The 14,006-nt window shown below is 38.7% G+C and overlaps 1 protein-coding gene across 1 annotated transcript in view; it reads left to right on the top strand.

Annotated features, from left to right (window-relative positions):
* Positions 1-14,006, top strand: part of RAB2A (RAB2A, member RAS oncogene family) — a 41,000-nt gene that overhangs the window by 4,779 nt on the left and 22,215 nt on the right. The window contains exons 2-3 of the mRNA XM_071554474.1: positions 6,057-6,128; positions 9,758-9,825. Coding sequence (XP_071410575.1) covers positions 6,057-6,128; positions 9,758-9,825 — 140 coding nt within the window. The remainder of the gene's footprint in view (positions 1-6,056; positions 6,129-9,757; positions 9,826-14,006) is intronic.

The following is a 14,006-nucleotide window of genomic DNA, read 5'->3' as shown; positions in this document are numbered from 1 at the left end:
GTGGCCAGTGACAGGTCCCAAGAAAATGGCCTGAAGTTGTGTCAGAGGAGGTTTAGGTTGGATATTAGACAGAGGCTCTTCACCCAGAGGATGTTTGGGCACTGAACAGGCTCCCCAGGGAAGCTGTCACAGCATCAAGGCTGACAGAGTTCAAGAAGCATTTGGACAACACTCTCAGGCACATGGTGTGACTTCAGAGTGGGTGCAGAGCCAGAAGTTGATCTCAGTGATCCTTGTAGGTCAGTCCCTTCCAACTCAGCATATTCTGTGAATCGCTAAAAGAGCAAACCATTAGGAGTTGTTACCTAGAATTACCAAAATGTATTTGTTCACAGAAATGGCTTTGTGAGATTGTTAATGTGCGCCCTCATTGATTCTAACACTTTATTTTAAAGAAACCCCAAACACCATCCTCACTAAAAAAGAATCCAACCCCACCCCAATTTTGACTATAACCATTTTATTATGAGTGTCTGGCAGTTTCTAAGTCTTGTGTGATCATCCAGGACATGCAAGTGGTTTTTTACAGATTCATGTAGCTTAATTTTGCTTGGCAATAATATATGTATATGTATAGATCTATATCTATATTTATTAATGAATGAATTAATTAAACCTGCAGTTAGCAGTTGAGTACTGCCATACAAACTGAAACTTGGTTAAAATTCATAGCTCTTTCACTTTGTAGGCCTGTGCTAATTGTTATGTAGAAAGAAAAAGTTAAATCCTTGGCTTTCAAGTATGCTGTTGAAAATGTTCGTTTATTTAAGGATTGAAGTTTAATTCTTTAAAAGAGTAAAAAGGCATTTTTATTACTTTACTTTTTCCAAAATTATATAGCCATTGTGAATTATTTTGAAGGGTATTTTTCTTCCCTTCTTGTCCATGATAACATTTGTTTGTTAAGTCGCTTCGCTCTGTAACTCACAGTTTGGAATTTTTTAGTTTGTCCTTTCTGTTAATTTAAATAAAACTTTGTCATTTGTGACAGAATTTTGACTAATGGATAATTGGCTGAAAAAAGGTTAAGACAAGTCTTTGCTTTAGGATAGTGCATTGTTATGCCTAATCCTGTGAATAAAAAGGGTAATACTGCACTTTCTTGAGCTACATAAAGCTGCTGTGGTAGGAAGGGAAGGAGAGGGGGAATGAACTCCACCCTGTGATACAGACAGGCCTTATGAAACGTCTGGAAGCTCAGCAGACTACTGGAAAGAGCTAAAAGTATATCATATGTTAGAGGTGTGGCATTTGTACTATGTAATTACCTGGTTAAATCCATGTTAGTTGTAAAATCTCTTAATTGGGACTTGTCTGTTGCTTGAAACTGTCTTTAACCTATTTAAAGATTTGTTTTTGTTTGTTTTCCTAAAGAAAGGTAAGAGAAGTAGGAATGTAGCTGTAGCTCAGTTGGTGTTGTGGCATTGGTTTCATGGACATCCAAGCTCACATGTGAATGGAGTTGTTGCTCCCCTTGTGTTGTGGTGACCTTGATAATCTGCCATGGTCTGGATCAACTCCCTAACACAGCAGAAAGGTACCTACTTCTTAGGTTACATTTTTACTTAGTGTCTGAATCAGCTGATTTGACCTTGGAGCTGTGCTTTCCAAGATCTGGAGTACCTTGAGGGGAGGAAACTGGACCTAGAAGGATCAGCAAGAACAAGATATCAAAGGTGAAGTAGGTCCTTATCTCTGTGGGTGGTAAGCTGATTGATTACTGTGTTGTGTGAAGCACCCACAAGAAAAATAGTTCTGTGAGAAGGCTGAATTAATCCAGCATTTATCTGCTGCCAAAAAGCATAGATCTTGTTACCACTTCTTGTCTCAGCTATGAACTCTGCTGCTTTTTAGCTGTCAGTATCACTGCTTGTGTGATCCTTCAGAGAGCCAACTCAGTTCACAGAGATGGTTTGGAAAACAGAATCAAACGAATAACAGATATAGTCAGATCCAGTGCAAGAGCCCTTTTGAGTATGGAGGTGGAACTGTGTGGGAAGGAGTGAATCTACTCATCAGAGACAGCAGGCAGATAAAGTGATTTGTCTTCAGGATTCAGTTTTGATACCCAGGTTGGAAGGACTAATGCTGCAGTTCTTTTTGTATGTCACCTTTCTTGGGCTATAATAGTGCTCATGTGAGCAAGTAAGAAAATTATCTTGGCCCCCTCCATCCCGTTTTCAGGCATTTTTAGTTTTGAGCCAGATCAGCTTTTCATGACAAACATCAGTGGAAGAAACATTTTGAGTTTTGTCTAGTGCTAAGAAAAGCTTGGAAGCATTCTACATGTTCACTTGTGCACCCGTGGATTCACAGGCACTACCTGAGCTTTTCTTGCACTGTTCACGAGGGGTCACAGGAGCTGGAAGGGGAGAAGGAAGCAAGTCAGCTCTCTTAGCCAAAGCCTGGCTCAGCTCTATCATCACCTGTGCTGTGGTTCCAGAACTACTTTTTTTCTTTTTTTTTTTTTGTTTCATTAACTTGGGTTCAGCCTGCTACTGAAAAAGAGAACCCTTCCCTTTTTCTATATATTTTGTAGGCCTAGTCTAATGCACATACTCTCATTCTGGGTGACTGTAGGCCCTATGCTAAATCCATTTGTTGCTGTAGCTCATTGCATAACCTGTGAGTGAGAAGGGAGAGAGCAGCTTTACCCCGGAGCTCCACTGGCTTGCTGAACCCTAAGGTGAACACAAGTGTTGATATAAGGAAGGGGGGTGTTGAAGCTGGGCCAAAGTGGACAATGGCAAACCTCTGGCAATGCTTTGTCTAGGGAAATTGTCTGCAGAGTGGCACTGAGTTAAAGAGGGAACTTCTAAGGGAAGCAGAGAATTTTGGAGAACAGACTCCGTCTGCTGGGGTTTGGAATTCAGAGGCAGAGGGTAAAATTACTGTAGCACAAGTTCCACTCCCATCACTGAGTACTAGGAAGCAATGAAGGGATCCTAAAACAGGCATTGGGAAAGAAGGAAGCTGCGTCCCCTCTGAGCATATAATCCATTGTTTTCATTTGTAGCTAAGCAAGAGCTTTTGTTTACTGTAGTTGTTGAAGTCTATCCAAGCTCTCTTGTTTTAAAATACTAGATTTTTTTCCTCTGAGACTAGTTTATATGAAGCTGTGTTAAAATAACTGTGGCAGTAAAATGGAGGATGAGCTAATAAATAACTGAATCTATCCTTTTTGTGTTCTACAATTGACTATCGTAAGACATGCTCAGCTATTTTCATGGAGCGTCTGCCTCATTTCAGGTGTAATACTGACAGCACTGAGTGAGTGAGATACCTGGTAAACAGCCATTCTGCTCTTGGAGTTAACCAGTGTAGTTATTTTAAACGTCTGTATGCCATGGAATTAAGTGCCATGAAACTGTTAATTGGTGTTTGCAGCATCTGTTTATGTCATGAGGTGGTAAACTATTCAGGGGTTCATACACAGGTCCTGTTTTCGATGAATATGCCTGGCTGCTTCTGTGACAGCGGAGTCTGCTCAGGCTCTGCAAGTGTGTGGGCTACAAACTATTCTTGTAAGAACTTTTGTGATACAAACTTGCAATGTCTTAAAACTTTAAAATGAAAACAAAATACACCCTTTAAATACAGACATAAAATATTTATAATCTAAACTTAATTGGTACTACAGCCTTGTTTGCAACTTCTTGAACCTCTATTTCTGTCAGCAGCAGTACAAAACTTGAGGACTTCCAGATGGCTTTTTGCTGCAAGGTTCTGAAGTAGAAGGAATGGCATGAAACAGAAACTAGTTATTTCTTCTGTTTCTCTGTGTGACCCCGTCAGTCTGCAGTCTGCTCCTAAAAGGCCTACTAAGGAGGCACAAGGGGAGGTGCAGTCATCCTGTGCCAGTCTGAGACAGGGCTTGCATCACAGGGACTGTGCTTGCCTGTCATCTTTGCTCTGCTGATGATGGTGTTTGTACGTTCACTTCAACCAAGTTGGTCACCAGCCCTACAAGAAGAAATATCAGATTGCCCCTTGAGAACTAATGCTGGAACACTTAATCAAGCATCACTTTGGTGATTAGCTTTTGGAATAGTGTTCTGACATTTGTAAGGTTTGTGTAGGAATATTGGATTGTTTAGAGGTTCTACTTTATCCAGTGATGCTGAAATCACTTTGTAAGGTTAATGGTGAAAGCTGTTTCTGGTGTGACTTTTAGGTTGTTTTTTTGTAATGAGATGTTCTGTCATGGGGTAGTTTTATTTTGTTGGTGCTATGAAAGTTCTCTGTATATATAAACAGTGTTCTGCGAGTAGAATTAATAATGTTTTAAGATTCCATAGAGTTCTGTGTTCTCTGTCCCTGCAGCTCCAGTACTCCACCTGTCCTTCTCCCTGTTTCTTTCCTCCAGTGCTTTCCCCCATTCCTCTTCCACTTCTCTTGTGTTTACTAATATTTTTTGGACAAAATTGTACCTGCTTCCAAGCTGCTTGTGTTCTGACAGCTTGCCATCATAGCTACAGAAAAGACATCTAGTAAGGCAGATGCAAATTTTGCCATGGACTGCAGTTCCATGCCAGTCTAAAGTTATTGATCTGGTGGCTGCTGCATTTCTTTTCCCTCATTTTAACCAACTGATGCTTGTCTGACCCTACATTAAGCTGTTTCTGTTTGGTTTGTCACTCTTCTTGACAGATTAGTGTGCTAATCCAGCAGACAACTGAAATTGCTTCAGAACTCACCTAAGCCTTATGGGAAAATGGGCACTGTAGGGAAGAGAGTAGAGATAGCACCAACAGGAACTGGCATAGCCAGTTGGAATTGCTGCATTGTTTGGGATCAATCAATTGATCACAACTCATTTTGTGACAAAACTAAATGCAGGTCTCCTATTTCTGATGGATTTGATTGAAACTGGCCACTGGTCTGAGCATTTAAGTCTAAAATGACAAGTGGGCAGTGATTGTTTGTGTAGGCTTTGTTTCGTCATTAAACCACACTAAAATACTTTGCTGAATTTAGTATAAGAAAGATCAGCGTCACTCTATGCAAACCTCTAGTATGTGTACCTTGTGTCTGCAGTGTGGTTCTTTGCCTTATCCCTTTGTTTGCTGCCTTTTTTTACCAGATACGTCTTTTCTGGTGATCTGTTGCTGACCTCTAGTATGTGGCTAAAATAGCCTTATCTTGCTGGACAGATAAAGCAGAGTACGGCAGGAACTTGGATGCTACAGTATTGTATGTTATAATGTTCAGATTTTAAATACATGTAAACAGAAATACTACTGTCAAGTTTTAAAAGGCTGAAAATAAGACGTTTGACTGAACAGACTGGAAGAATAACTCCTCCAAGTAAAAGAACAAGGAAAAATTAACTGTTAAAAGTACTATGTTTAGAAACCTAAGTAGTTAGAGTACTCATCTCGACTGCTCAACTTCTACTGTTCTGTGCTTTCACATAGAGAAGAAATTGCTCATTTGCTGACCAGTGTCCATGTAATCAAATAGTTACACTGATTTCTGAAACAAGTTGGTTATCTGAGGGGGACAGTGTTTGTGTTGTTTGTCTGACTGTACTGGGAACTCAGCTGTTGCCAGTTCTTGGACTGCTTTTTGTCCTATTGGAAACCAGTGGGCAGTAACATGGTGGTTTTAGATGTGCTGCTGTTACTCAGGTGGTAAATTAGGAGATAGATGGGAGAGTGATGCTACTGAGGGTCTGGCTAGCTTGGAAGAAAGATAAAAGTGCTGACAGGGGAGCAGATGAAGGGTCATGAGGAGTAACAAGCCCTGTAGTTATTGTAGAGGGAGAATGTGAACTGGTACTTTGAAGGTCTGTTAAAAAACTTTTTTTCCACTTAATTTTAAAGGCAGAACTACTTTTTGAAAATTAACTACCTTGACTATAATGTTTCTGGAGCTTTAAAAGCTGTTATGTGATTATGAAGTTGCATATGTTTTGTAGTAGGTGAGATATAATGTCTCAAATTCTAGTAATGAATTTTAAGCATTATATATACCATTTGCTTAAATTAATTAACATTATTTTTTACAATTGTTTTTAAAACTTGCTTAACACTTCTTTCTCTTCTTTCTTTTAGGTGTTGGGAAATCATGTTTATTGTTACAGTTTACAGACAAGCGATTTCAACCAGTCCACGATCTCACTATTGGTAGGTCTCCTTTGTGCCACACGGTGCCAGTAGTTACGTGGTCAGGGTGCCTCAGACTGCAGTTACGAGTTTGTGGTGCTGTGGTAATGCAGAGCTGGTGCTGTATTAGGTAGCAGTGAATCTCTACAGGATGAGTATTTGTTAGCTAAAATAGTCAAGTAGGGGATCTTTTTTTCTTACTAGGAAAGTACAGTCTGAAACAATTAAAATAATTCCTGGCTGCAGTGTCTCAGCTGTCTCTTCAGAGAAGCTGAAAGTTTGGCACAGAAGAATTGACGGAGCTTGAAATGCACTGATGGTGGTGCAAGTGGCATTTTTTTTCCACTAGGGAATGTAATACTGGCCTAACCACAGAACCTTGGAGACAAGTTACAGATGATAAAGTAAAGCTAAGTTAACCCTAAAGATGAATAAAAAAAATAATTACTGTTTGGTAAGTCTGACTTTTGGATACAGACGGATCAAAGTGTGAATGTATTCACTTTTGGAAGGGACAGGGATTTTCCTTCCCACCTCCTCAGGATGTGGACTATTTGTATTAGGTATAGTTTGATACTAGGGGAAGTGAATGCATGTTGACAGAATGCATTGCTTCTGATCTAACTACAGTAAAGGATTGAAACTTCTGTTTATCTTTCCACACAAAACTTGAATAAATTCTTCTGTGGACAAGCTTAGTCTGCGTATCAGTTTTGCTGTTAAGCATAACAGATGCTAGTCTGTGATAAGGTTGCAAAACCTTTGAACTTGTTGGTGTTATTTCAAGGAACCTATCAGCATTAATCATGAGCACAAAATGTATTCCTGGTCTCTATTTTTAGTTTGTGCCCTGGAATAGGTGGGCTGTCTGTGTTTGGGAGTACTGAAATAGATGCTTGAAGTATAAACAGATAGTCTTCATGTAACAGAATGTATCAGGTGGTTTGATTATGGCTTCCCTTTCTTTTGACAGTCCTCCCACACCTTGTGTGTGGCTGTCTCATATAGTTCAAGTTCTTTGGCTAACATCAGTTTTCAGATATTTCTGAGGTCTTGGCAGCAGATAGTATGGCTCAGTAAAGAGCCTGAGTTCTGTAGGGAGGGCAGGAGTTATTATCATCTTTTCCTCTTTGAGTCTGCCAAATATATGACATCTTATATATCACTTACGCCTTTGGCAGCCCTGTCACCTCAGCAGACTGACAGGCTGTGGGGAACAGCTTCACCTCAGCAGGGTGGTTGTAGTGCCAGTTCTTTGCCTGGCTTACAGCTAGCTGGAATCTGTGAGCAGAACAGAAATTGAAGCTAGTGAGGTGAGGAGGTGAACCTACACAGCAACATAATGAGGGATATAGTAATGCAGTGTGGGAAGCTGCTTGAAAAGGGAGAGAAGAGGCTGGGAATGGCCTCCCTAACTGCAAGGGCATGTGTGTGTATTTGGCCAGGTTCTTCTAGTTACCTGAGTAGATTTAGAAAGACAGAGATAAATAAAGAACATCGGTTCAAAGATATGAAGGCCCATGTGGGGCAAGATGGCGTGAGTTGATGTTAACTAATAAATGCTCAACTGATTACTCTAAAAGTCATGAAAACTTGGAGATTGAATAAAAAACCTTATGTTACATAGCCTAACTTTTTTCAGTATAATACAGTGGTTTTGGCCTGTGGGACTGCAGATCCTATTCCTCCTGTGAGCCACTCAAGAGAGGGGAAACTGAAACTGGTCATGTAGGAGACAGGCTTTGCATCTAGAGTTATGCAAAAATCAGCTCCAAATTTTAGCATAAGCCTGAAACATTATCTCTAAAATTTAAGAAATAGAGAGAAACTTTACCATTAATGAAAAAAAGATGGAAGAAGGAGGGAAGATAGAATACGTGGAAGCAGGTATTTTTCTCACTTTGAGCTACATACAGAGAGAGTTGTGTGTAACTACGATAGCATACACTAAAAGAACTTAAAATACAACTGTCTATTTAGTTTTCATTTGGCAATTGAAGTATCTGTTATTAAAAGAAATTAAGGATGGAGGAAGAAGCTAGCTGCATGATGCTGTTGGGGGAAAAAAAAACAACCAAAAAAACCCCCAGAACAATAGCAAAAAAAACCCAAACAAAAAGCAAACCAAACCCAAACACAACAGCAAAAAAACAACACACACAACCCTAACTGTACCCCTCGAAATCTGTAGGTAGATAGGGGTGACAAAAGCCACTGTACACGTTCTACCTGGTTTGCCCATTTCCCTTAGGGCATGCCCTTACTGTAAACCTGAACAATGTCTATTCCATGTTTGAGGACAAGCTTGCCATCAAACTGTGTTTTTCAAATTCAGAATTTTTTTCTCAGCAAATATATTGATGGAACAGAATAAATATCTGGTTTTTTATGGTGGTGTGTGTAGAAACTAAACATGTAGGAAGATTGCTGGATTTAAATTAGCAGCTCTACAGCAGCACTTTGAAAGCAAATAAACCCCACAGTGTTCACAGTTGTAGTGCAGGGACCTTCCTCTGTCTTTGCAGTCAACTTCAGAGAGAGCACTGTCATTCACCTGCTTCCTGCTTGCTACCTCTCCACCTCTGTTATTTCAATTTCTTTGCACACAGTTGCTGCAAGTTATTTGGTTGCTAAAGAGCACAGTGGTCTTTGGCTCACAGCTTTTATTTGGCTTCAATGTCCTGTTGGGCTGGGACTGCCCCCTTCTCCAAAAGTCATTCTGTAGAAAGCAACACTGTACCCTCAAATGTTCTGAACAGGCTTTTGAAGAGACATTTGGAATTTCACATCAGGGCTGCTTAACTGAAAGACTTGAGTCCAAGTCTAGACAGTGACCAGTTTTAGACAAACTTCAGCTGCCAGATCTGTATTTTTTTCTGAAATAATGGATATATGAAGCATAGATTAATGGCAATGTGATGGCCTTTAAATATGTCTACTATCTCTACCCATTTGTCACATTTTAAGTACTGCAGTAATAGCCTCAATTTATCCTTGATTTACTGTTAATGGTCTTAAAATTGCTTTAAAAGATAATAGGCTGAATTTTTCCACTGAAGAAATTCCTTTCGTTTATTTGAAACGTATTATTTTTCCTCAGTTACTAAATTTATCTTTAACTAGCTAGAATCGTGGAAGAGGGTTTTGGGGTTTTATCGTGGACAGGTGTGTTTTAATTAATACAGTAATAAAATTTATCTTGAATTTAACATTTTGCATGCTTACTTAACAGAATATTTTATTGATAAAGAGTTGCAGGTTTAATTTCTTCTAAACTGGGTTCAGCAATCTGTTATTGGTAGAGTCTTAAAATAACTGACTCTTCAATTTCCTGTTTACATTCAAAGGGACATGTGTTTCTCCCTCTGAGCTAGAGTTACTAAATCTTTTGGAAAACTTTGTAGGAAATACCTCCCTGATGCGAGTTCTAATTAATACCTTTTTCAAGTACTTGGACAGTAACAGTTACTTTTAGTCTTGAAAACTTTGTCTCTTTCAGGCAGCTGGAAAAATAACTAAAACCAGATTGTGACAGAGATTATTTCCTACAATTTTGAGTGAACTTAAACTTATGTTCCTGCTTTTTTTGTACTTGACATTGCTCTTTCTGATATATGCTAATAATGTAATCTTTTGTAAAATCTATTCAGGTGTAGAATTTGGGGCTCGGATGATAACTATTGATGGAAAACAGATAAAGCTTCAGATATGGGATACGGTAAGTAATAAATCCTAAAATGTATGGTCTCACTAGCAGTTCCTTTATTCTGACTAAGTTCTCTGTTACTGGCACTCATATACTGTGCACTTCGTCTTGCACCTTTCTGTGGTTTCTATGAAGTTAAAAATCTGCTAAAATTTTCGGTTTTGGTGTGATGTGTTCTTAGTGCCATTTTTTGGTATTTACACTGTAACTTCCTCAGCACTCTCAGATTTGTAAGACTGGAATTCATGCTGCCTCACTTTTTTGTGATAGTCATCTGTATTATTAAGTACTTGTATTTCTCTAAATAATCTTTGTGCATTTATGCAAGATTAGCTAAATGCATCATCCTGTTTTGAACTTATGATGTCTGCTAGCTTTAATCAAGAGTTCTCTAGAGAAAATGTTTGGATTTCCAAGGTAGAAGAAAACATACGGCTCACTTTTCTACAAGACTTAAGAATACAAGTTCACTATAATCACGAAGAGAGTAAATAGTTTAGGAAGGGACCGGTAAAAGCTTAACATTTCAAAAAGCCTTCCAAAAAGCAGACTTCGACTTTCGAGGGGGTTCAGGTTAAGAACATATATTTGCTATTTTCTGCTTGTCACTTGACTGTAGGGGTATTCAGCCTCACTGTCTGTGCTTGTGATGAAGCAGCTTTGAGATACCCATGCTGAGACCTGTATCTTTCAAATGTACTTGTCTGTTCCTTACGGCAGAGTTGCCTGTTTCCTTTTCCAAAAGTGTTTTGATACACTTTTATAAACAGGTACATGAACCATAGCCTCATATGTGTTCTTTTTGATACAGCAAGAGTGAAGGGTCATACATTCATGCCTACATATGTGCATGCATATATTAGAATGTAAATAAATGTAATATTTTAGTTAACTTCGTAGGTAAGACCTTACTTACTTTACCAATTCATGACTCAAAGTGGCATCCAACACTTGTGCCTCATTGGAAGTTCTCTGTGAAAAGATAGAGAATGACTGGTCAGCTTACTTCAGGCTTTTTATGCCCTGGACATTTTTACTATTTTTAAGTATGGATTGCTGACTGCCAAGGTGGCTGAACATTTGTAAGTTCGATAAACAAGCAAATCTCTGCATAAACAGTAGCTTCATAATCAAACCTCTAGTGCACAGTGTGCCTACATGAGAACATATCTACACTGGTCCTTGTTTTCTACAACTGAGACAGATTGTCTGTACCCAAAAGTACTAATTTTACTACCAGTGCAGCCACTGTCTTTCATTGTGTTATGAACTGATTTTGTTAATCTCCTTGGATACAAATAAACTTCAACCATGTTTGATTAGATTGTGCTTGTCTTGGTGCCTCTGACTCAGTGGCTCTTTGCAGTCTGTTGCCTTGAAAGCACGCAAATTGCCCAATAGCCAAAATGTCAACCCAGCTGCTTTTGACTATAATTTATAAGCTCCTTTTGAGCAGGGATTTTTGTCTGGATAGCTTCTTAAATATATTGTACATAAATTAAAAATATTAATTGAAAACTTTCATACACTGAATACACTTTCATACTGCTTATGTTGTAAGCAATTAATCACTTAGTGTATTGGCCATAGTTAATAATGAAATTATTTTAATTTAAAGGTTATTTAACTATTGTAATGTAAGGATTATAATCTGATTTATAAAACACAGGATATTTCTCTTCTAATCTAATCTTAGCTTTTAAACATATTTGAATTCCACTGTTTCAGTTTTGATCTTGGGTGCATAGGTGTTGAAGGAATAGCAAAAATAACAAATATAATGACTTAATTCTCAAGAGATATTTTACTTATGAGTGTTAAGGCACAAAAGGTGTCCATAATGGCCAAGGTTAGTGTGCCTGTGTCATGTATCTGTGTTGAGTGTTTCCTGATTTTCTGTTAGACAAAACCGCTGGCTGTTTCTGGTGCTATCTCCATATTTGCTAAGATGTAACAATTCCTCTTTGGTAAGAAAAAGTTCATTTTGCGCCTATTGCAAAGGAAATACATGAGGAATTTTTGTTTCTCTTGGTGCTTCCTGCGTCACACACCAGCATCTCTCTGATTTAGTGCTAGCCTTACACACCTACTTTTAATCCATCAGTGAACAGGATGCAACCTGAGTGGAGACAAACAAAGTGAAGAACTCGATAAAATTTATTTTGATCGTTTAACAATAAACTTGCTTTCTAAAGAGAATCAAACACTTAAATTCAGGTTTTTCTGGCCTGATCCTTCTGTGCAACAGTGCTGATTTTGTGTTGTCTTCAGCAGATCACTGCAGCTCAAAGGAAAGGTGTGTCTTAGTAATGGCAACACACGGAAGCTGCAGCATCCCCTCACTGCAGGAGTGTGCTATACCATACAGGGGCAGCTGAAGCTAACACTGTTTTGTGTCCTCCTTCTGTCATAGCTCAGGAATATTTTACTTTTTCATTAGCATCTTAGTTTGAATTAGAAGTGTGTTACAGAAGTTAGTTCTGCTTACTGCAGTCTGTTGTTCATGTGGGAGTATACAAACTGAATTCCTTTTGGGTGAGGCCAGACTGGAAGATATGCTTGAGCAATGCATATATACCTATTGGAAAGTAGTCCAGTATTTGGTCCTGTGAGCTGGTAGTCTAGTAAAGCCAGTCTGACTGAAAAACACCCACCCCACAAAAAAGTCACAGCTGAAAACCCACATTCTATGAAAGATATTGAGCGTGGTCCTTGCGTGTTGTGTTGCAGTCTCAGCTCTGCTGCTGTTCATGTCTGCACAAGCAAGCAGCGTGTCCTGTTGTTCTCTCCCAGTTGTAGGCTGCTCTGAATCTCCCCACTGCTGGGCTCTGCTGTGGTGTGTGCTCTGACACACCCAGGCGTTTAGGCCTGTGAGTCCTTGCATTTCACTTTACCTTTTTGATGCCTTTAGGTCAGTAAAGAGGAGTGGAGGTATTTGACCAAATTGTTCATTTGTCAATCTTTAGTCTCTAGATTGTTTCTTTTCCTGTGTCTTTGATCTTAGTAATGGCTTTCAGTAGTTGGGTAGACTGAGGAATACTTTTGTCCAAACTGGTTAGTTGGTAATTACTTTATTATTATTATGACTTAAGCTGTTTTTTTGTGGAAGTACGGTGTTTGAGCTAGTGTCAGCTGCACAAGTAACTTTTAGGGAACTAAAAGTGGTCCACAGCAGCAAGTAAAGTTGAAAATGACTGTTCTGGAAGCTGTTAAGCTTTCTCAGTGTAAACAAGGTGTGTAGATGAGGCTGCTTGTCCTGTGGCATAACAATGAGAAATACTGAAATTACTTCTCAGGAAAACATCATTGTTGTAGAGACACACTGGGCTTGTTACCAGACTGAGTGAGTGGCCTTTGTTTTGTTGTTGAGGGGGATGTTCTATATTGTATTGACTGTTACTAACAAGTCATTGTTGATGAGCAAGAGTAAGCAGTACTTAAAAGAGGGTATTTAAGTTCTCTCAGACACTGAAGCAGAAGAGATCAAAGATGATACTTAGTAATACTAATGCTCTCTAAATTGGTATCAGTAAGAATTTTCCCTGTGTATTTAAATACTGTATTTTTAAAATATCTATTTTGGCTTTATTTCATGGAAGTCTGTGATTAAAAAACGTTTATTCATTATTATGTTTATGTACCACCTTAGTCTTGCTCAGATAGATGAAGTATCTGAAAGAACTTGTTTTTATTAGCTAATTTCAAGTAACTGCTTGCTTTCCATACAAGCATGATTTCTAATTGAATTGACAGTGTTTTCTAGTAGAGAGCTCATGCAGAAAAGCACATTTGCGGAAGATGAGAGACACAATTTTTGAAGGCATATTTCACTTTCAGATATTCTGACTATACTAATTCTTCTTGGAAATTAGGTTATTTTTCGTGTATTTGCAATGGCTTTGAATCTAGTAGAACCAAATAAAGTTGCCTTAATTCATTAAATGAATATCCGTTTCATCTTAGTGATTCTGGCAATTCCTAGGATGTGGGGTTCACCTCCAAGAGTTCTTTACTAAATGTCAGCTTCATGATATTTTCTACTTGCTTTGGTAGTCAGAGCATATTCTTGTTGTGGGCAGTTGATGTATTCTTTTACTACATTTTTACTAATATGACTTTTTAACCATGACACCCCTGTGAATAGGGCAGCATCTCATGACCCTCTGTTACACTGCTACAGGGTAACATCAGGG

The sequence above is a fragment of the Pithys albifrons genome, chromosome 4 (genome assembly GCF_047495875.1).
Source record: "Pithys albifrons albifrons isolate INPA30051 chromosome 4, PitAlb_v1, whole genome shotgun sequence".
Lineage (NCBI taxonomy): Eukaryota > Metazoa > Chordata > Aves > Passeriformes > Thamnophilidae > Pithys > Pithys albifrons.
This window is presented reverse-complemented; position numbering and strand designations above follow the sequence as displayed.